Here is a 23,642-nt window from a genome sequence, read left to right as displayed (position 1 = left end):
AGTTTGAAAAATGAGACTCCAACTTGTTGAATCATAGAATGAGTAGACTTTTTGAAGTGCCTAGAAACCTAAGTTCGAGTCCGAGAAATGAGACTTTAACTTTTTGAAGTGCCTACAAGCCTAAGTGCGAGTTCGAGAAACAAGACTCCAACTTTTTGAATCATAGAATGAATAAGCTTTTTGAAGTGCCTACAAACCTAAGTTCGAGTCCGAGAAACGAGACTCCAACTTTTTGAATCATAGAATGAGTAGGATTTTTGAAGTTCCTACAAACCTAAGTTCGAGTCCAAGAAACGAGACTCCAACTTTTTGAATCATAGAATGAGTAGGATTTTTGAAGTCCCTACAAACCTAAGTACGAGTCCGAGAAACGAGACTCCAACTTTTTGAATCATAGAATGAATAGGTTTTTTGAAGTGCCTACAAACTTAAGTTCGAGTTCAAGAAACGAGACTCCAACTTTTTGAATCATAGAAATGGATGACGTCGCATCTCCGAAGAGACCGGGCCACACACTAGTGCCACGTTGGCTATATAGGACATGTAACTGCGTAAAACAGTAAACGTGCATGTGGTGTGTGCAGAATAGGGTGGGGTGTGCCCGGGGCATTTTCGAAAAAATGGGCCCATGGGTCCAATCAAATCATCACAACATTGATGTGGCATGAATATTAAATACCAATCCGATCACATTCCATCATATCAACATTATAATCAACATCATGCATATATCTCAAACAAGATTATGGCATGTTAGATATGCAATTAACATAATATGGTCCCATTTAAAATTTAAACGTGCACATTACCTTCATACATCAATCATGGCAAATTAATCAATGAATATGGCATATGATAATCGACTAGATCCGATCATTGCAATAGGTGCCATTTTTACAATTTTTATAGTCTAATCAAGGGTCATTTTGGGGTGACACTAACCAAATTGATATTTCTAAGGATATTGGATTAAGAACAAAATGACAATCGTTGGGATGATGATTTTTACGCGAATTGAGAGAGAGGAAAAGAATAATAAAAAAAACATTAAAAAAACCAATCGATTTTTACTTTTATAAACAAACTTAAAAAACACATTTTTTTTATTTTTTTTAGACTATTAAAAAGACAGCAAGTAAAAATAGTAGAGAAAAACTACATTAAAAAAATATTAAAAAAAATGAAAAAAATGAAACAAGAGCAATTTGGTAGGTTGTTATAACAACTAATCATTATTTTCAATGAAAGGGGGTGTGCCCTTAGTAAAAAAATAAAAAATTTATTTAATTTTCACATCATCTTCTCCAACAGATTTCAGCCATGTTCGTCAGAATTAAAAAAAAAAAAAAAAAAAAAGCAGAGAACGATCTTGCTTTTCCAATCCAATTGATTTGAGGTCACTTTGGTCGATTTGAAGTTCCTTGTTTCATCGATTTCTTATGACTTCAAATCCAGATTAAAGAAAGAAAAACGCTGCCATTGATGGTTTATTAAAGCTCAAAACCGATGCATAAAATACCATGGAATCCATGGTTTTCATTCGATCTTTACCATTGATTTTTAAGGTTCCCCATCTTCGATCAAAACACAGCAAGGTTTAGATTCACAACCCAATCAGATTTTCGCTAAAAACCCGAAACAAACCAAAACAAAATTTTTTTAGTGATCTCTTTAACCTTCATCTGCAATTAACGTTCTATTGCAGCCCAAAACAGTCGCAAAAACTCAATGGAACCCATGGTTCTCAATCTTCATCATCAATTACAAAGTCCTTCTTCTTCAGCTCCCACACGTTCTCTTTCGATACAGAAAAGTAAGTTAATCTAGCGGCTCATCTCAGCGAGAGATCACTAGAGATTTCGCTCGGGCTCCACTTGTTAAAGCCCGATGTTGATGTCGACAACCAAAAAAAACCAGAGTTGGGTTTTTTTCTTATTAAGAGCAATCGGTCTTTGTTTGGAGACGATAAAAACTCCTTGGCAGAGAAGAAATAACAAAGAGAAAGTGATTATTATTATTTTTTTTTTAAATGTATCCATTAAAAACCAATTTTCACTTGGGACACACCACCCAATAACTAAAAACGAAGATTGGTTCCTAAGTCACAGAACCTCTCAAAACATTTTTTTTTTGTTATTTCATTTTTTTTTCCTCTTGCTGACAATGGACACGGTTTGCAAGAGAAATTTTTATATATAAAAAAAAAAAAAAAAAATCAAGCAACAGATCAAGCACACACTAAAGCTCTTTTTTTAAAAAAAATAAAAGAAAAAATCTGCCCATGCATTTGAAAAATTTTACTGTCCAACTATCAACATCCCGTTCTTAATAAAATCATCCATATTGAAATATCGCATTATTTAAGATCACCTTAGACGGCCCTTCATTAACTCACAAGAATAATATACCGAAGTCACATATCTAAGGTCAAAAATGGCATGCTCAATAATCGAACAAAACAAAAACATAACATGAAAAATAAAGATGCAAATAATGAACAAATAAACAAAGAATAAATAATAATAATAATAAATCTAGGTTATTTTAGCGATGCTCCCATACTTGGGGTTTTTCAAGTTTGATCCTCAAGATCCCCAGTGGAGTCGCCACTGAAAGCGCCCTCGATCCGCAGGGTTCGCGGATCCGCTTTCGACCCTTGAGGTTTGGGAGTCGCCACCTAGTTATTATGGTCTAGGAACCAAACTGACTCTAAAACGGATAATGAACTAATCTACTACAGAAAATCTGAATCCGGGGATTATGTTACGGGGTTGGAAGGTGTTAGGCACCAACCCCGCCCAGCCATTGCCGGTCTCTACTTATCCCAAATAAATCTACATCGCTAATGACAAACCTAGATTTAAAAAATAAAAATAAAAAAACTTACTTTCGATCTGCAAAAGTGTTATTCCCTCAGATCTGGTGATAACGGCTCCTTATACTATATTCCTTACTTCATTCTATCTCCGGATCTGATTTCTGATCTCCGAGGTAAGGTATGTCCTTCTTGGATCTGGGTGCTTCGAATTTGTTGTGGATTTTTGGAATGTTTTTTAGAGGTTTTTGAGTGTTTTTTGAGCTAAAATTGAAGCAGGGGTGTTAGGTAAGGAGTTGAGGCTCCAAAATTAGGGTTTTGAAGAGGTTGTGGAGGCTTCTTCACCTACTTTTCATAGGGTTTTTTCTTTGATACGAAAATAAGGTGTGGAGGCTCCTATTTATAAAGTTTTTAGAAGCATTAGGGTTTAATTAGGATTTCTTTTAGGGTTTTGACTTAGTCTTTAGGGTTTTAGGATTTTGACTTTAGTCTTATGAGATTGACTTGATTAGTTTGGATTAGGGTTTTGATTTAGGGTTTTGACCTTAGTCTTATGAGATTGACTTGATTAGTTTAGATTAGGGTTTTGATTTAGGATTTTGACCTTAGTCTTATGAGATTGACTCGATTAGTTTAGATTGGGATTTTGATTTAGGATTTTGATTTTAGTCTTATGAGATTGACTTTAATACTTGACTCTAGTCTTACTTAATTGACTTTAATTTTGACTTTAGTCTTATTTGATTGACTTTAATATCTTGACTTTAGTCTTGCTTGATTGACTTTAAATTTTTGGAGAACCCCCCTCTATTATATCTTTGATTCTTTGGACCCCCAAATGGAGGGGTCCTTAAAGAAATATCTTGTGAACCATCAACAATTTTTCTTCAAAGTCTGATTGATCAATTTTTTGGTTTAAATTTTATAATTAATTTTATTAATGTTTCACTTTACATTATTTAATTAATTATTTATTAATTTCAAAATTTTTAATTATTAAAATTGTGAAATTACCCTTTTGCCCTCGGAGAGGATTGTTTACGTTTTAAGTCGTTTTTCAATGTTCCAGGATGTTTTGGAATCCATTTTTCGTAAGGAATTCAATGGGAATGTTGGTTTTTGTCATTTATGAAGTTTTTTGTATGAAATGGTCGTGAACTTTGTGAGGGGTATTTTCATAATTTTATCAAATTTTGTGAAAATTGGTGAAGTGGTTTACTTGGTTTCGATTTGTTGTTTTATGTGTTTGAGTGGATTTTCCTAAGCGTAATGCAGGCTCTAGGGTTGTTTTGATGTTAGGGGTATTTTGGTAATTTAGTTATTTTTAGTGATTTTTATCGTGAAGCTTCTTTTTTATTTGCAAGATGATGATTTCTATGTTTCTGGGTCGTATTTTCCTAGTGTAGCGTGGTTTCTAAGTTTTGTCAGTTCGAGATACCTCATCCGGATTTCTGAAACATATCTGGTAACAAAATAAAGCATTGGAATAGACATCCATCATTGGAAACCTTTGCGATCGGGTTGACGACTTGATTAATCAGGCGGATGCAAAAATGGGGTGTCTACAGATGTCCCTCTTTGGCAGAGGGTTGAAGAAAACTAGAAAACTCACAGATCCAAGAAGAAGATACCTAATCTTGAAGATTAGAAATCAGATCCGACAATAGAATGAAGCGAGGAATACTGTACAAAGAGTTGTTCTATCAGATCTGAGGGAACAAAGTCGTTGCATTCGGAAAAAGTAACCATTTTTTTTAATTATTATTTAGGTCTTATTAGCAGTGTAGTTTTATTTGAAAATTAGTAGAGACCGGCGTTTGCCGGGCGGGGTTGGTGTCTAACACCTTCCATCTCCGTAACGTGATCCCCAGACTTAGTTTCTTATTTTTTGTAGATTAGTTTTTTCTTACCTTTTAGAGTTAATGTTCGATTCCTAGACCGTAATAACTAGGTGGCGACTCCCAAACCTCAAAGGTCAAAAGCGGATCCGCGCAACCCGCGGATCGAGGGCGCTTTCACCTACTTGAGGACAACATGTTTTCCAACTGCCCTCCCGTCCTGTCCTTCAACAGGTGGCTGGTCAGGCCTATGGTCCCTGTATTGGGGTAGATTCTCCCTCTGTTTTCTGGAAAAATCTCTTAACCTACCCTGTTCTACCAACCTCTACAAGAAACTCTTCAAGGCCTGACATATATTGGTAGTATGTACCCGCACTTTGTGGTACTCACAGTACTTGTCATCTCAAATTATCTGATCTCGAGGAAGAGATGCTGGCCACTCAAAGTAAAGTTCATTTGTAATGAGTGGCAAGATCTCACTAGGGAGCATGGCAAAATACGTCCCTTCTCTTCTATGTTCTCTATCATGCTCAAGTGGCATTTTCCTACTTTACTGTTGTAGCTGATTCTTTTTACTAGGCTTCACCACAATGTGTATTACTTTACTCTTCCTAGTGGGATTCCGAGGGTCATCTTCCAAATGAATGTACTTTTCTACTCTTTTGAATAGTTCATTCAATGCCTCTGGTATTTCTTCCCAAGGGACTTATACAATCCCGAGCCAAATAGCTAGGAGTTCTTTAACGTCATCATAGTTGTTTTCTCGTCGCAACTTTCTAGAGATGTCGTTTCTTCCTTGAATTGTCTAAACTTTTTGAAACTCTCCCCAGACTACATCCTTATACTAAGCAGCGCATCAACATCTCTACCATTTTTTCTATTGCCAATGTAACACATTACAAAGGTAGTGTAGAGCTCCTCGCAAGAAGCTATGGACCCACCTGGCAACTTGTGGAATCATGTTAATGCATTCTTCTTTAAGCTTGAAGGGAACAGTCTGCACATCAATCCTTCATTTCCTTCCCACAAAGCTAAAATTTGTCAGAAATGGAAAAGGTGCTCCACTAGGTCTTTCGTTCTCGAGTAAAGAGTAAAACGTAACGGCATGAATTTCTTTTGAATTTCCTCAATTAAGATCTCCGCCGTACAGATAGACTCCTGAATCCCTTTGATAGCTTGCATCGCCGTTGTGCCTATATCAGTACTCTTCATCGTTTCATTCTCCTTTCTAATCATTTCTCTTATCTCTTCCCGAGTCAAACCTATTACAAGCTTAGTCTGAGTGGTTGTAGTAGCAACATCTGTCTCGCCTTCTCCTGTGGGGATCAATAGCGATGCGTTCCCTTCCATGTTCGAAGCACGATCATCCTTATTTGATGGTTAAGGATCCCTTGGTGGGTTATCTTATCTCACCGATTGTCGATTATTTAGATGCTGACTCAAATTTTGATTCTACTCAAGTAAATCATCCATCTTCTTCTACATTTCTTCTTGATGTTTCCTTATGGCATCTAGCATCACCAAAAGTTGAGCATTTACGGCTGGTACCACTGGTGAGGGTGCATTGACTTCGTTACTTCTTATGGATATCACTATTGTTTCAACTGAAATCAATTTTCTACTAGTGCTCCCACAGACGGCGCCAATTCTGTGCGGTTAGAATCTGGTGGATGGCTCTAATGGACTCTGTAGACACCTCATTTTTGCACTCGCCTGATTAATCAACTCGTCAACCCGATCGCAATGATTCCCAATGATGGATGTTTATTCCATTGCTTTATTTTGTTAACCGAAATGTTTCAGAAATCCGGATGAGGTATCTCGAATTGACAAAACTGTAGAAACCACGCTACGCTAGGAAAATATAACCCCAGAAGCTTAGAAATCATCATTTTTCAGACAAAAAGAAGTTTTACGATAAAAATTACTAAAAATGACCAAATTACTAAAATACCCCTAACATCAAAACAACCCTAGAGCCTACGTTACGCTTAGAAAAATTCTTTCGAACACATAAAACAACAAATCGAAATCAAATAAATCACTTCACCAATTTTCACAAAATTCGATAAAATTACGAAAATGCCCCTCATAAAGTTCATAACCGTTTCACACAAAAAAATTCATAAATAACACAAAATAATATTTTCATTGAATTCCTTATGAAAAATCGATTCTAAAACATCTTAGAACATTAAAAATCGACTTAAAACGTGAAAAGTCCTCTCCGGGGGCAAAACGGTAATTTCACAATTTTCATAATTAAAAATTTCGAAATTAATAAATAAAACATTAAATAATTAAAGTGAAACATTAATGAAATTAATTTAAAATTTTGAACTAAAAAAATCAATCAATCGGGCTCTCATGAAAAATTGTTTAGGGTTCGTGAGATATTTCTTTAAGGACCCCTCCATTCAGGGGTCCAAAGAATTAAAGATATAATAGAGGAGGGTTCTCCAAAAAATTAAATTCAATCAAACAAGACTAAGGTCAAGGTATTAAAGTCAATCAAGTGAGACTAAAGTCAAAATTAAAGTCAATTAAGCAAGACTAAAGTCAAGATATTAAAAGTCAATCAATTAAGACTAAAGTCAAAATATTAAAAGTCAATCAAATAAGATCAAAAGTCAAAAATCCTAATAGAGTTCTAATTAAATAATAACTCTATTTAATAGAGTTCTAACTAAAACACAACTCCACCTAAAACAATTCTAATTAAAACACAATTCTACCTAAAACAAATCTAACTAAAACACAACTCTAATTAAACACTAACTCTATCAAAATCAACCCCTAAAAAAATCTATAAATAGAGGTGCTCACACCCTATTTTCGTATCAAATCATAAACCCTAAGAGAAGTAGGTCTAAAAGTCCCCCTAGCCTCCCATAAATCATAGTTTTGGAGCCCCAACTCCTTACCTAACATCCCTCCTTCGATTTTAGCCTAAAGAACACCTAAAAGCCCTCCAAAAACACCTCAAAATCCATTAACAAACTCGAAGAATTCAGATCCAAGAAAGAAGAGATATCTTGCCTCGAAGATCGGAAATCAAATCCGGAGATAGAACGAAGTAAGGAGTACGGTACAAGGAGCATTTTCACCAGATCTGAGGGAATATAATCTTTGCGGATCGAAGGTAAGATTTTTATTATTATTTTTATCTAGGTTTTGTCATTAGCGATGTAGTTATATTTGGGATAAGTAGAGACTGGTGTTTGCTGGGCGAGGTTGGTGCCTAACACTTTCCAACCCCGTAATATGATCCCCGGATTTAGTTTTTCTGTAATAGATTAGTTTTTTATCCGTTTTAGAGTCAGTTTGGTTCCTAAACTATAATAACTAGGTGGCGATTCCCAAACCTCAAGGGTCAAAAGCGGATCCGCGCACCCCGCGGATCGAGGGCGCTTTCAGACTCTGACTCACTGATTTGAAGTCACTCTGAGTGCCTCCCTCAGCACAACGACGTGGTACCTGTCAAAATCACTCCAATGCTTAAGTTAGAGAAACAAAAGAATAGTCTAAGGAAACTAGTTAGACTTTTGATACTCCCCAAAAGATCCCTCTCAATAGTACTTACTGTGCTCTTTATAATCCCTGGCAACGAATTAGGGTTTTTCCCCTTTTTCGGATGGCAATCTTGGGATATGTTTACCTAACAAGGATCTTCTAGATTGATCATACTGTACTGTATAGATCTCCTTTGAGATCTTTGGGATTGACGTGTGCATATCAAGCTTACGGTTATTCTATGACCAGTCTTGTCCTACTCAACTAGCCTGGTTTTACTTAATGTTGTGCTACCCTTTTAACCAGGCTAGGGAGATCTCTACTTTGATTTTTCATACTTGAAGAGCAGCGCCCATATGCTGACCTGCGCCTGGTACCACTTAATTGGTTTGGACACGTGGACGGCTTAGATTAATGTGCAATTATTTCCCTCTACACATACTCTTTTATTTTTACCAAAAATTTTATTATGAGATTTAAAAAGAAAGTAACATTTTGAAGAGTGAACATGTCTTTTAATTACTCCAACCAACTCTTTAATGTTAAAATTTAAAATAGCATTTTCACTTTGACTTGTTAGTGGTAGCAAATTTGTCCCATACCTCGACCGTCTTTCCAAACTAAGCCCAAACCTTAGCATCAGCCTCAACTTGATCCAAATCACCTTGAAGCTGACTTGCATCCCTCACATCGTAATTAGGTGACCTCTTCAATGTTGACAGGCTAACTTTTTTTTTGGGGTTTTTTGTTTTATATATATCTTATTGTACTTTGAACCAAAAAAAATTGTCAAAGTTTTTCCAACCTTGAGGATCAAGATCGAATTATCGACATCTTCACAAATGTTTGTCAAGCTAAAGAAGATGATGGACGTGCACCATGTAGTGCAGCACACCCCAGATTTTCCAATAGCGGTCCCTGTTTGGTTTCTAATGGGACTCAAATTTTGGTTTCAAATTTTCTTTACAAATAATTGGTTAAAGGTAAATTTTAAGCATCTTGGGGAAGATTGGGTATATCTAGGCTTTGAAGTGCTTCAATAAGGATTTTGTCAGTTACATGTATTGCATTTTAAAAACTAAGGGTCTGATTTATATAAAAATTGTTCAATCACATAGTTAAAGTTCTCAATTGTATATATCAATTGATTAGTTCTAACTGTAAACCACTCATTTTTCTTCTGCATTGGTGTGATGCTTATTTTTCTCTTAAGACATTGTAGTCATTATCAAGAGGAATTAAGAAAAAGAAAAAGAAAATAAAGAAGATTATAGTCTAGAATCCTTTATAATGTTTCCAAAGAATAATCCTTTGATATTATTGTATATACATGAGATACAAATTTTTTTGGAGTTTTGATGTCATTTACAAAAGGGTTTTTAAGTCGCCACCATTCAAATGATTTTTAAAATTCTTTTAAACTTTGACTCAATTTCAATGGGTAAGGTAAAGGTCTATCTAGAAAACTAAGTACGGAGGTTCGGCTAAGGGATAAGGAAGGTGTTAGGTACCTTGTCCCTCCCATCTATAAATGGTTACTAAAGATATGACCATTAATTGAAGCATGGAAACTGTTTTTTGGGTTGTTGAGATTAGAGGAGATGATAGAAGTTAAGAAATTAGAGAGCTGTAGTTCGATTTACAAATTAGAGCAATGAAAACAATGAGCAAGTCACTACTAGAAATAAGTGCTTGTGGGATTTTTTTGTAAGCTTGGAACTTTGATGAAAATTCACTTGGATTTCAACATTTTAAGTCTTCAAATTTTATTTCCTACATATGTGCGCCCTTACGAGTATTTATTTGTTTTTTTTATCCATAAGTGATGTTCATGAGTTGAACAAAGCCTTGTTAGAGCCACGACCTTATGTATGATAGTATTATCCATTTGGGAATAATTTTTGTTGGCTTCAGGAGTTAAATATAGGCCCATAGGAACCTACACATTAGCTCATAACCAATTTGGACTTGTGTATGATTGTGTATGCATGTATGGGCCCACAAAGAGAAGATTACCTTAATGAGGGTTTATAAGGAAAACAAAGAACGAATTCTAAGAATATAAATTGCATGGAATTGAAATAAAGCAAAAACATCTATGCTTATGGAAGTAAAAAAGCTCCCAAGATTACCTCACAAGGAGGGGATTACTCTCTACCCCCAAACCTTTAGACTAAGAAACTAAATACCTACATTACTTAACAAGAAATAAAGAAAGCTTGAAATAAACAAAATGCTTAAAAGTAAAGAATATGGAGGTGAGAATGGGAGAATTAGAAGGGGGATTGCTAGCAATTAAACTTCTCCCACCTTGGTCTCCTCTTCTTTTTCTTCTTCTTGGGTTTTTCGACTTCTTGGAAGGGTGAAAGACTAATTGGGCAGAATTTTGAGAAGATTGGAAGGCTTGGAGAGTGAATTTTTTCAGAGTTTTAGAGCTTAAACCTTTTTCCTCCCATTTGCCTTGGATAAAGTTCCTATTTATAAACTTTTGAGAGATCCTTCGAGATTAACTTGTCCAAAATCCTAGAATTCTCAATAAAACCACATAGAATGACATCAATTGTCCCTTGTCCTTCATTGTCTTTTACACTTTTATGAGTCTTAACAATCATGATGATCAAATGATAGAATTGTAAAAGGTAACAAGTTTCTAAAAGATTATTGAAGGGGGTTAAAATATTCCAAAGACCTTAACTTTGAGTCTATCTAGAGAAAAATAAGCTAAATGACAAATAGATTAGTGATTGATTTTTTAACATTTTGGTCACTTAGCTTAGCTACGTCTCTAATAAATTGAGAATAAAAAAGTCTTTGAGCACAAATTATAGAGCTTTCTCTAGATAGGATAGAATGGTCAAGAACTCTTGAATTAAGTCAAATTGCATTAAATGACATTGAATTCTCTAGGATTTTGAAGAAGACTAGAAGGGTATAAGTATAAACTACCTCTAATCAATCTTAATAAATTGGGATTAGAGAGGTAATTCAACTTAAGTGGGGTCGAGATTAGAAGAATAGAAAAATTACCAAAGAACCTTGGTTGGGGATTTTTGCAAAGGTTAATGCATGGACATTTAAGGGGTTTAAGAAGGATTTTGTTGATGAAAAAACCAATTATGGGAGGGCTTATGAAATTATTTCCTCGACCAAATCTTGTGCATGTGCGGGTTGTATAATTGCCCAACTGAACTGACTCTTGGTAAGCAATGGCCAAAATAAAATTGCCTTGTCTGTAGGTAAGCAAAAGCAAATGTAAAAATAACATGTCAAGCAACCAAAGGAGGGTCAGAATAACATATGACCTGCTCTTTAGGTGACAAACGGCCAAGGAAGCTTATACTTGGCCATTTGTCACCAAGGGGCAGGCTAAAAACCGAATTTTGATCATTGTTTTGATTTTGCTTAAATGGATCCCACTCATTTGATCAAAATTCTCTCAAATTATCCTCTTCCATTCGACTTGATCGAGCTCTCAAGCTTGTTCGGTCCAATTGGGTTGTCTTCAATTATTATTATTGTTCTACACACTTTGGACTCTATTCCAAATTTGCCCATCAAAACTGAATTAATAATAATTAATATCAGAACTGGCCTTGAGTTGGGCCAAAAACTAGACTAGCCACGAAAATGGTGTTAATAAGTAATGTTTATGAGCTTCCTCAGTTCTCAATTGAAAATCTTCCCTCAAATGTCCTCTCCCTTGCGTTGATTGCCTGCAAGATTGAAATAGAAATCACCTCAGTAGTTAAGAAATTGCAAACACCCCGAAGTAATTTGGTTCATTTTTCGCTTTTAGTGATGATTTAAGTTCCATATTCACGTAATTCATGTTATTTATTTAGCAAAGACAATTAAACTAATATGTTTGTACAACAACAAAGCCTTAATGCAAAGATTTGTGGGGTAAGTTATTAGAATCTCGTTCCTCGATTCCACTGTGTCCAAAGCCAAGCCTTTTGTTATTGACAGTGAGTTCATATATGCTTTTGCCATCACCATCCACGTTCTTTTGTAGTTATTCAAAATGTAGATTAATGACTGAATTTATGTGGAAGTTAAGATCATAAGCTATAAGGGATGAATAACAAACCTGTTGCTGCCAATTTGTACAACTTGTTAAGAGTGAAAGTAGAACTGTTTGTACAATTGCCCCACTTAGTATTCCAAGCCATAAGCCCTTTCCTCCTAGATGTAGAACAAAACCCAATAAAACAGCTACAGGAATCCCAACTAGATAGAATGCACCAAGATTCACATAGGCGCCTAGATGCTGCATCCCACATCCTCTAGCAATACCTGAACATATAAATAAAAGCACATTCAAAGATTCGTTTGTGGAACGACAATATTAAAATAAGTGTAAGTGATAACCAAAAAGTAATTTAAAGCATTAACCTAAGGTTCAAGAACTTTGATTGGAACTTCCTTGAGGATTTTGTTTTTAGATGGAATTTTTTAAGATCCTTAGGTTAAGAAACTTTCCACTCCATTAACGCCTAGGTATTATTGGAGAACTGGTTTGGGTCGTAGCATTTGGTATTTAGAGCCAACCCCACGTCCAGAGTTCAAGTCATCGAAGGGGTCTTAAATAAATAAAGGGCTTCGCTATAGTATGGGATATGGAAGGGATTCTAAAAGAAGGGTGACTCCTCTATAATATGGGAGATAGTAGGGGTCCACCATAGTAGGCAACCATGATTATTCTGGGAAGGGATGACTTATAAAAAAGGAAAAAGGGGTACCTGGTATTTGGAAAGAAGGCCAAGGGACTTTGTGTGTATGGGTGGGGTGGGGGGTGGGGTGGGGGGGGGGGGGGGGGGGGGGGGGGGGGGGGGGGGGGGGGTAGACTCATTGGTTTGGGTCTTAAAAGAATTTTTTTTTTGTTGGTGAAACCGAGTGGGTCCCTTGTGTTTTGAAGGTTGTGGGCCTCACTATTTTGGCTTCAAAACGGTTTTAGTTCCTTTGGAAGGTATGCTTGATCTTTATGAGGTGCTTTTTATGCTTGTTCAGGTTTTCTGTGACAACGAAATCTTTTTTACTTATTGAAAAAGGAATTACCTGAGAGGACGCCTTGTAGGCTATCCATGATAACCGAGAGAGAAAGCAGAGGAGCCATTACAGTAACATAGTCTACAACTTCCTTCTCATTGCTATAAGCATATCCCCAAATGTGTCGGCAAGCAAATATGATTGCACTTGCAATAACTGCCTCCACAATAGCAAGAAACATCGCAACACATACAGCCATACGAGCCGCTTGGGGGTTCCCTGCTCCCAATTCATTCGAAACCCGAGTGCTACATAGTCGAGGATGTTGTGTCTAATTAATACAAGACATATGTGTATAGAAATACAAATACAAATACAAATTTTCAATCCAGCAAATATTCAAACGATCCTTATGCATGTGCACACATTCATAAAAGCAATAGATTAATAGAGTTTATATTTCCATACCAACTTTTGTTTTGTTGGGGTTGGATTGTATTGAATGAAGGTTTGGCATTGTCTTTTTGATCTAACCAGGGGAGCAATAGGAAACTCTAATAGGGATGTTTGACGGAAGGGAAAATATGGAATTTTGGGTTTCGGGAAAATTGATTTTGGATTGGGAAACCTACAGTTGTATAAGTTAGGGCGTAATCATTCCCAATAGTGACGAAACTCTTTCGTCTCTTTCATTGCATACATTGCTCAATCTAGAGATCCAAAATCTCATGTTTATAACATAAGAAATAATGAATCATATCTTAAACATCAACTAAGAATATATACAAAAAGAAAAGGTGGCTTCTGAGACAAAAGGAATAAAAAAGAGTAGGAAGAAGAACTAGAAATGGGTGTGGTCGTTAAAAAAAAATAGAATGGTTATCCACACTCCCACGCAGTTTAAATTCATTCTTAGGTACGTAGTAAAATAAAGCTGGTTTAGAAAAACAAGAAATCTAAAATGTATGAGAATGAAGTTTCAGAACCAACCTTGCAGCAGATCCAAGTCCACATGGTATGGTGTAGAGAAATACAAGAGTTGTAAGGCTGGTCAGATCGAAGAACAATAATTAATTAAGTGCATATCCTGCATTACTAAAACCATACAACGAATAATATCGCTCCAAATGAACATCATGACAACATTTAAATTCCCAAAACCCATTTAACTTTACTACATCAAATGATCAAAAGGATTCAGACCATCAAATTAAAGAAAAACTTCCAACTTATCATACCATATAGAGAGAACAGAAGTTTCGAGCTGTGGATTAGGTAAAATCCCGGACAGAAGAACAAGTAGCTCGAACGACCACCACTCAAGACTATCATCATCAACATGCAAAGCTCATTAAAACAAAGAATGTATTATCCCCTTCAGGGGCGAACCATTAATTCTAAAGAATAAGATATAAATGCTAACATCCAATCCAAGCAACCAATGACACCATGTTTACTTATAAAACTCCTTAAAATTTTTTTTTTTTTTTTTTTGTCTTTTAATTACAAAAAGTAAAACCTTTATTGCTGTTGTGTAATGGTGTCTTTGTGCATAACTTTCTTATGGAGAAACTTACCAGACCATTACAGTGGAAGGAAGTGCAAGGCGGAAGAATCCGCTAATACCTTTGAATGCCTCCTTTGATAGCGGTGCGCGTGTTTTTTCACAGGAAGGAGAGAACATGATGTACAATGCTAGGAAGATCAAGTTCAACCAATACGATATACCAATTGATAGAGCAGCTCCAACATTTCCTAATCCCGACTTAAATACTAGGGCCCAACACAGAGGAATATGAAGACAAAGAGATGCAAAGGAGCTCAAGAGTAAGGGGAGGATCAAACTTTGAGATTGTAAGTATTTCGTTAGCGCTTGAAGATTTGCATAAGCGAATAGTGCAGGGATTAACCACATTGCATATTTGCCAGCTTCAAGGGATATTTGATGGTCTTGGCCTATAAGAATCATTAGTTTTCCAATGTTGAGCCATATGAAAGATAGAGGTAGGCAAACCAAGCTGAGAGATATTATAGCGTTGTAGGTATGAATTCCGAGTTTTTGATATTGTTGTGCTCCATAAGATTGGCCACATAAAGTTTCCAGTGCACTTGCCATTCCCAACTGCTTGTCATATACAAAATTAAACCTGTTATGAACGACTCAAACAAATTTCAAGTATATAAACTGCTCTGAATTTGGACATACCTGTTCAATACTATTAAGAAGAAAATCAAGAAACAAACCAAAGGACACCAAGATTTATGTGAGTTGTATTTAGAAGAAGAAGAAAAGAGAAAAGAAAATGATGAGATTAGGGTTGATGGACCCGTCTCTCTACCTTTTATATTTGATGAATAATTACAAATAACCCCCTCAAACATCTAAATATTATGAATCTTGATACCATATGAATACCACTCCTTTTTGTTGTTTGCAACTTGCATCCCTTGTGCAAGTGACTCATCAAGTAGTCTTACTTGGGCAATACCCAATACATTCCAATAATCGAATCACTATTCTCACAAATAAAAAACCTTTCCTTTGTATGAGTAATAGCCATATATACAAATGCTTCAGTTCAAAGCAAAGGATGTTGTGTTTGGCTGGCTTAAATTTTGAAAATCTTTGTGCAGTGGAATCAAGCACGTTTCGCTCCTCCATATACCAATAGATCACTCTCCAATGATTTTTCATAGGAGATGTGCATAAAAAAATTAAAATTGTACAACAATACTTTTGGCAAAAGCAACAAAAAGTAAGAAAGACATAACAAAGGGAAAAAAAGATAAAAATTATCAAAATAACCGAGCTAACATTTTATAACATACTGCGTAGGGTGTACAAAAATTAGCAATCGAATATGTTGTTGGGGCATCACCCCTTGGATAACCCAGAATTTCAACTAATGGTGTTGCATTTGCATTATGGTCCACCCAAGAGATGAATCAGTTAGGAAGTCAAGACTAGTAGAAGATGTATGGCTTGGAAAGGTAACTACCAACTATACCATTTACTGTAATGAACAAGACTTTCAATGGGAGTTATCCTTGAAATGAAATTTCAATAACATAACCATTTTTTCTAAAACTCTAGGTCTTTCCACTTAGCTATTGTTAAAACACGGGCTTGCTTCCTAACAAGGCTAGCAATGTCCTTCTTTGTACCATCATCACATACTAAAATAACCTGCTCCACTCCAAAACCAGCCATACTCCGACTGATAAATCCAAAAATGTCAAACATGGCTTTAACCACAGTGTCATCATTTCTGAATTTCAGTAGAACAGGTACTTCACCATAATTGGGACTTGTTTCAGACCTTAAATGATCAGGAGACAGTGGAAAGAATCTATAAATAAGTTAATAACACTTTTTGACAACTTACGGATATCATCGTGGGTATGTTGTTTTGGGTAAAATGGAAAACATCAGTTATTCATGATTGAACCTTCTCTTTTTTATTATCCTTACCATCACTTCCAGATTTCAAGAGGAACACATTGAACTAAGATTTAATATCTTGGAATCTAAAATCAATCCCCTTAGAAATGGTTTGATCTGTATCTCTCGTGAAAGTAAAACCCTCGTTAAAAATTTTACAATTGAAAAAGGCGAAACGTCCCATTGCAAAATCTATTTGCTCACTCTCATATCTTCCACTTCTAAATTGATACTGATGGTTGATTACTAAATCGGATAGATCAAATTCATTGTTCTTCATCTTCTTCTCGTACTCTAAAAAAATATTCTAAAATGTTTCTTTTGTGTCACAATGAAAATTGGATACCTAACTCTCATATAGTAAAAGATAATCCTCCTGACTCAATTTCTTATAACAAATCTGACTATCTTTTAGCCCACCTTTTTATATAGGAAATTATCTGAGTAAAATCTATGAAAGAATCAATCTTCTTAGTCTTTTGACTATTGAAGTGGGGCCAATAGGATGAATCCAACTTTTCATAAGTAACCTCATTTGTTCGTATCAAATCTAGTAAAGAATGTTCTCTTGTATCATGGATTCGATGAAAGTAAGAATCCTCCATACTTCCATCAAGCATCATGAAGAATTTTTTAAAAGTCATAACAAGTCGGTAGGACTTTGACGGAATATCAATGAAACAATCTGGGATATACTCTAATTCAACCATGTCATCGATCGTATCTACTAAACTATGTTCCCTTGTTATGAATTTTCAAAAATTCTTGATGATGCTTGATGGAATTATGGAGGATTCACTTTGATCGAATTCATGATACAAGAGAATATTCTTTACAACACTTGATATGAACAAAGGAGATTATTTATGACCAATTTGAGTGATTTTTTCATAGATTTTACTCAGATAATTTCCTATAAAAAGGTGGGCTAAAAGATGGTTAGATTTGTGATGAAAAAAAGTCGGGAGGATTATCTTTTACTATATGAGAGTTAGGTATCCAATTTTGATTGCGAGACAAAAGAAACAATTTATGACCTTTTTTTAGAGTACAAGAAGAAGATGGAGAAGAATGAATTTGATCTATCTGATTTGGTAATCAACCTTCACCATCAATTTAGAAGTGGAAGATATGAAGATAAGCAAATGGATTTTATTTATGTTGATAAAGTTCAAGAATTTGCAAAGGGACGTATTGCCTTTTTCAAGTATATTTGTAAAAATTTTAATAAAGGTTTTATCTTCTCGGGAGATACGGCTCAAACCATTTTCAGGGTGATTGATTTTAGATTCCAAGATATTAAATTTTAGTTCTACAATGTGTTCCTCTTGGAATTTGAAAGTAATGGTAAGGATAATACTATTGCGAAATATGCATTTTTTTATGTCTTTACTTTAGTTTAGTTTTCTAGTTTTTTATTCTTCTATGTGAGGACATTTATGTCCATTCACCTTGATTAATATAAATACCTTGGTAAGTTCTATTGAGAACTTGACAATTATTCTTCTACAATTCTACTTGGTATCACAGCCCTAGAGAATCCATTGACAACCCCCCTTGGGATTTCTCCTTCGTTTTTAGGCCTCTTGAAGCTTCACTTTCGCCACCTCCCTCTCTTCTCTCTTCTCTTCTCTTCCCATCCACCCTTTTAGACCTTTGCAACAAAAACCCTAGCAGCAGCTTTCGTTGGAGGGTCTCCCCTTTGGGGGTTTCCTTTCTTTATTTTTTGGTCCCAATTGCATGATGCGATTAGACCTTTTCCATGCGATAGTGTTGGACTGTTGTGCTTCTGGCTGGGATGCACTGCTGGCTGCGATAAGGGCTGTGCTGCCCTCCTCTACGTTGCTGGCTGCGATACAAGCTGCTGGCTGCCATCAAGGCTGTTGCGTTTGGGCTGTGTTGCAGGCCTCAGTAAAGGCTTTTGCGATCAAGACTGCTATGTTGCTGCAAGCTGCGATACAGGCTGCCAGCTTTTTTTTTTTTTTTTTTTTTTTTTTTTTTTTTTTTTTTTTTTTTTTGTGGTGCTTGTGCGACAAGGCTGGACTGCTGCTGTTCTTTTTCTATGTTTTTTTTTTTGCAACTAAACTGTGCTGCTGGGTTGAGTTGTTTTGTTCCTCTAAGATTAGATGGTGTTGATGTGTCGTGAGAAGGCTGGCATATGACAGCACTGCTTTGTTTTTGTGATTATGCTGATTTTTTAGCCTCTTTGCTGATCGTAGAGACCTCCCTTCAAGCCAAAGCTTCATCTTTATGCCTTGACTGTTTTTTCTGCTTGTTTTCTTCTCCTCTTTGCACCCTAGGTGTATGTTAATTTGAGCATACATTCTTCCTCATCAAATCGTAGTCTTCCTACATTTGATTGTTACTCTATTATCTTTTGTATATTTGTCTTCTTTTGTAAGATATGACATCAAACCAAGAGAACAAGAAATTAAATACTACTCTTGGGCAAAACTCCTCAGCCCAACGTATCACTAGTACCCTATTGGATGGTAGCAACTTTCAGTCTTGGTCTCGGTCTGTGAGACTCTACTTGGGAAGTAGAGGTCAATCTGGATGGCTTTTAGGCACTATTAATAAGCCACCCACCATTGATCCCAAATTTGAAAAATGGGAGATCGACAATTATACTATTCTTGGATGGTTGCTTAATTCCATGGAGCAACGTATTTATACTATGTTTATGTACCATGAGATTGTCTCATCTTTGTGATCCACTCTCACTCAGACATATGCGCGTGCTAGCAATGATTTGAGGATTTATGAGTTATATCGAGACATTGCCCAGGCTACTTAGGGGACTCAGAGTGTAGCCGATTATTTTGGATTTCTTCAGTCTTGTTGGGAGGAGCTCTCTCATTATAAGTCTATGGCTGAATTGTCTACAAAGGCAGCCGAGTATGTGGTTAAGAAGACTGCTCGTCATCAGACATACCAGTTTCTCATGGACTTACGTCCTAAGTTTGAAGCAGTACGAACCCAGATTCTTTTCACCTCACCTTTTCCCTCTTTATTAGAGACTTTTGCCACTATTGATAGTGATGAGCGTCGTTGTCATGTATTCCTATCTCAGAATCAGGCTCTCGATATTCTTTTTGCTCCAGTAAAGATCAGATGGCTCTAGTAGCCAATTCGAGTTTTTCTGACTCTCGTGCCCAAGGATCTGGGAGTCGTGACCATGGGGGCCGTGGTCGTGATCGAGGGAAGGGTCTTACTTAGAGTTAATGTGGGAAGACTGACCATGAGAAGGCTCAATGCTTTCAAATCTATCCTCATTTGTTGCAATCTAATGCCACTCTTTTTTTGGGGTATTCTGCTCCCTGTGTTGCCACTATAGATTCATTGCCGGTTCCTACCACTGACCCTCATGTTTCTCTTAGTACTATTAATTTGCAACAGCTTCAAACCCAGATTGTCACTATTGTTCGTGATCAGATCAGTACTCATACTAGCTTATCTTTGATTGTGACCTCAATACGCCTCCAAGTATATCTTTTGTATTTCTTGTCACCCAGTCTAGTCCTGTTCCCATGACATGAGTTATTGATTCAAGTGCCTCTGATTACGACTAATAAGTCTAACCATTTTACTTAGTCTATTTTTCCTGTTACTCATAGGGAGGTTCGCTTTGTTGATGGGTCCCTTATACCTATACATAGTAAGGGTATGATCCATTTATCATTCGGTATCTCTCTTTACTCTATGCTCTATATTCCCCACCTATCTCTTAATCTTTTGATTATAAATAGTATTACAAAATCTCTAAATTGCTCAGTAACTTTGTTTTCCTACTCACTGTACTTTTTAAGACCTAAATTCGATGAGGATGCTTGACAAGAGGTATGAAAGGGATGGGTCGTACCTGTTTGGATCTCCGCATAATGCTGCTGCGACCTCTATGCTACCCTCCTATGAAAATCATACTTTTTTTTCTCAGTCTTTAGATTTGTGGCATGCTCATTTAGTATATGCTAATTTTCAGCACTTAAGTTTTTTATTTCTTGTTTTAAAAAATTCTTGTAGTGGGCATAAGTTTCAGTGCTTTGTGTGTGAACTTTCCAAATATACGCATAGTTCATACATTCCTTACATATATCGGTTTAATACTATATTTGATTTAGTTAATTCTGATGTATGGGGACATTCTTCTGTTATTGCTTTTACCGGTCACCAGTATTATGCTTCATTTATAGATGACTGTTCTCGTTGTACTTGGGTCTATTTGATGTGATCTCGGTCTGAAGTCCTTCCTATTTTTGTTAACTTTCTTAAAATGATTCAAACCCAATAAATCATTGTAAAAGTCCTTCGGTTTGATAATCACAGTGAATATATTTCTGATGGGATTCGCTCTCACCTTCATGAGTATGATATGCTCCACTAGCTGATTTGTCCGTACACTCCTCAGCAGAACAGGGTGGCAGAACGCAATGGCATGCCAATATGAGGAGTTTGTCATGGAAATCAAGCTGTTGGCAGTGCAACTTGAGTCTTGTGAGTTGATGTTCTGCTGGAGAGAGGCAAACAGAGCAGCATACTTCTTGGCAAAGCTGGGTGCGGTTGGGGATAGTTTTTATGTAATGGAGGATGTTGATAACATCCCCCAAGAGTTGATGCAAATTATCATTGAAGATCTCTCATGTAATTATATTCGGAAATGAATTTTAATAAATGGGTGAGCTCCCTATAAATGTGAACATCTAGGGAGCATCCTCCCAAAAGAGTGTTGGTGCTCAGCATTAAACATACGGTTGGGAATTGAGAAGATAGGAAAAACACAGATTTCCTAGAGATATGTAGTGGTATCATCCTGGGGATCTGTTAAATGTGAACATCTAGGGAACATCCTCCCACCCTGCCGTTTGTTTGATGAAACAGCACCAAAACGTCATTTGCCATTTGTGTTTTTTACCCAACTCCCTAACTAAATTGATCATCAAATTTACAGTACCACCCTCGTTGCTAATTTTTTATTTTTTATTTCATGGAAGGAAGAAATTGGTGGACCCAATTTTTCCAAAACCACAGAGAAGTCATCCAAGTTTCACGAAATCACTGATGACCCCAAATAAAACAGCATCAACAAGTTAAGCTAGAGAGAGAGAGAGTGGACTTACAAGAAGACTGAAACCGGTAACACCGGTAAGAGATGTAGCAATGGCAGTGCTAGAGAGAGCGAGTTCACCGAGATGACCGACCATCATAGTGGAGATGAGTTGCAACAAATGTTGTGATAGGGTCACAGCCCCCATGGGTCCAGCTAAGTAACCAAACTTCTTCACTTCCTCTCTCAATACTTCCCATCTTAAGTTTAACACCTCTCCACCTCTCTCTAACAAACCCTCTTCCATCTTTTCTCTCTCTCTCTCTCTCTGAAAACAAGAATGAAAGCAGTCCAGTTATTCCTGACGCACGCGGCACGCGGCACGCTGGCACTTGTTGGTCGGTCACCTCAACTATTAGCTCTTAGCAAACTCTTTTTGACCCATTTTTGTTGGTGTTGGACTTTCATATCATAAAATCGTCCTTGAAGAAATTCTATTGATTCTTTCGTTACTGATTATAAAAATTAAAATTATATTTATATCTTTACTTAATGAGAGAAGTTAATGAGAGAAGATGGATTAGAAGTAGTTGGAAATCAAATTTTGGTTGCAACATATGCCCCTACTTTTCTTTTTTTTTTTTTTTTTTTTTTAAGCTTGATATAATCCGATTCATTTTAGCCAAAAACAAAGAAAATTGCCAACCAAATTCCTAACATAATGTTATTTAGTTTTTTAAATTTTAAAATTATCTTTTAAATATGTAATATTCAAAAAAAAATTAATTAATTTTTTAAATTATAGATAAACTTTTTTTATATATGTGCTACAATAAAAAATAATAAAAATAAATAATGGGACATTTATCATACCTAACTATTGCATTTTAATTACAAAAACTTCCTTAGAGTTCCGACAACTCCAACGAAACCTTACTTTATAAAGTTTGTGACTTACTAAACTATCTTTAATTATTATTTAACATATCTTTGAGTGGATCGTAATTACATCAATTTGTTGCATCCAAAAACATGATATGATGGCACAAGGTTATAAAAGACAAGATTCTAAGAACTTTGAAAAAACAAACTCCAAAAAAAAAAATATTAATTTTCACCGTTGAATTTTAGTTTTAATTTTGGGAGTTTTAACCAATCATTTTCAACACCTTCAATCAAGTTCAGAAATGATTTTTTTTTTTAATTTTTGAATTTTTTTCTTTTGAATCTAATTTTTTCGGTGAAATCTAAAAGGATGTGATGTTGGATTGCTAATTTTATCATCCATATGGGCCAACGACCCTTACTAAGATTTGAAATCTTACTACGTTAGTCATGCCTGATTCATAAAGTAAGGTTTGTTTTGTAACAAGTTGATAAAGTAAGGGAGTTTTTGTAATAAAATTTCTACAGATAGGTCTGTCTAGTAAATGTCTCTAAAATAAAATATTAACTAAATACAAATTCTGTTAGCAACAAATCAATACAATTCTATCTTAATATCTATAGTAATGTACTTTAGTGTACTGTTGTACATCTTATTATTGATCCAAAACCAATCCAATAAAACCCAATTATTTTATGTACCCAAAATCGATAAGTCAATTTTTTAATTAACCATTATAGGTCTGTTCACTTTCCAATTTATGTTTAGGTAGCCAACCTAGAGTCTCGATAACCAACTAGTGATTTTTTTTTTATAACTTACTTAGAAGGACATTAGTAGTCTAATTAGAATTAATCAAAGAGATATGTAGAAGTAAAATACTTTAACAAAAAATAGAATCTATGGAGAATTTGGACTCCTAATTTTTTTTACCTCTCTCATTGCATAAACGTCTATCCTTATTTCCCATTCCTTCTCAATTTCAAATACCAAAAATACTCCATATCATAATCTTCTTAGTTTTTCGTCTAAAAAAGCTTTACTTTCTTAAAGAATTCAATATTAATATCAACTATCAATTGAAAAATTAAAGGTTAGGTGTTTTTATTTGGGAG

General features: G+C 35.6%; 1 protein-coding gene across 2 annotated transcripts; it reads right to left on the bottom strand.

Annotated features, from left to right (window-relative positions):
• Positions 1-11,644: 11,644 nt before the first annotated feature.
• LOC147398189 (protein DETOXIFICATION 14-like) lies at positions 11,645-21,987 on the bottom strand. Of its 2 annotated transcripts, none has more exons than XM_086447342.1 (7): positions 21,715-21,987; positions 14,733-15,277; positions 14,394-14,480; positions 14,146-14,202; positions 13,225-13,463; positions 12,257-12,462; positions 11,645-11,879 (listed from the first exon to the last, which is right to left on the bottom strand). In XM_086447342.1, the coding sequence occupies exons 1-7, from the start codon at positions 21,946-21,948 to the stop codon at positions 11,826-11,828; spliced, it is 1,422 nt and encodes a 473-aa protein (XP_086303468.1). In that variant the 5' UTR covers positions 21,949-21,987; the 3' UTR covers positions 11,645-11,825. The 2 variants fall into 2 exon arrangements, with proteins under 2 accessions (XP_086303468.1, XP_086303469.1); XM_086447343.1 differs by lacking the exon at positions 21,715-21,987 and adding an exon at positions 20,955-21,501.
• Between the last annotated feature and the right edge of the window lie 1,655 nt (positions 21,988-23,642).

The sequence above is a fragment of the Akebia trifoliata genome, chromosome 7, assembly GCF_017979445.1.
Source record: "Akebia trifoliata isolate Shusen 1 chromosome 7, ASM1797944v1, whole genome shotgun sequence".
In the NCBI taxonomy this organism is placed as follows: Eukaryota; Viridiplantae; Streptophyta; class Magnoliopsida; order Ranunculales; family Lardizabalaceae; genus Akebia; species Akebia trifoliata.
The sequence above is the reverse complement of the archived record's forward strand: the minus strand, read 5'-3'. Positions and strand labels throughout refer to the sequence as shown.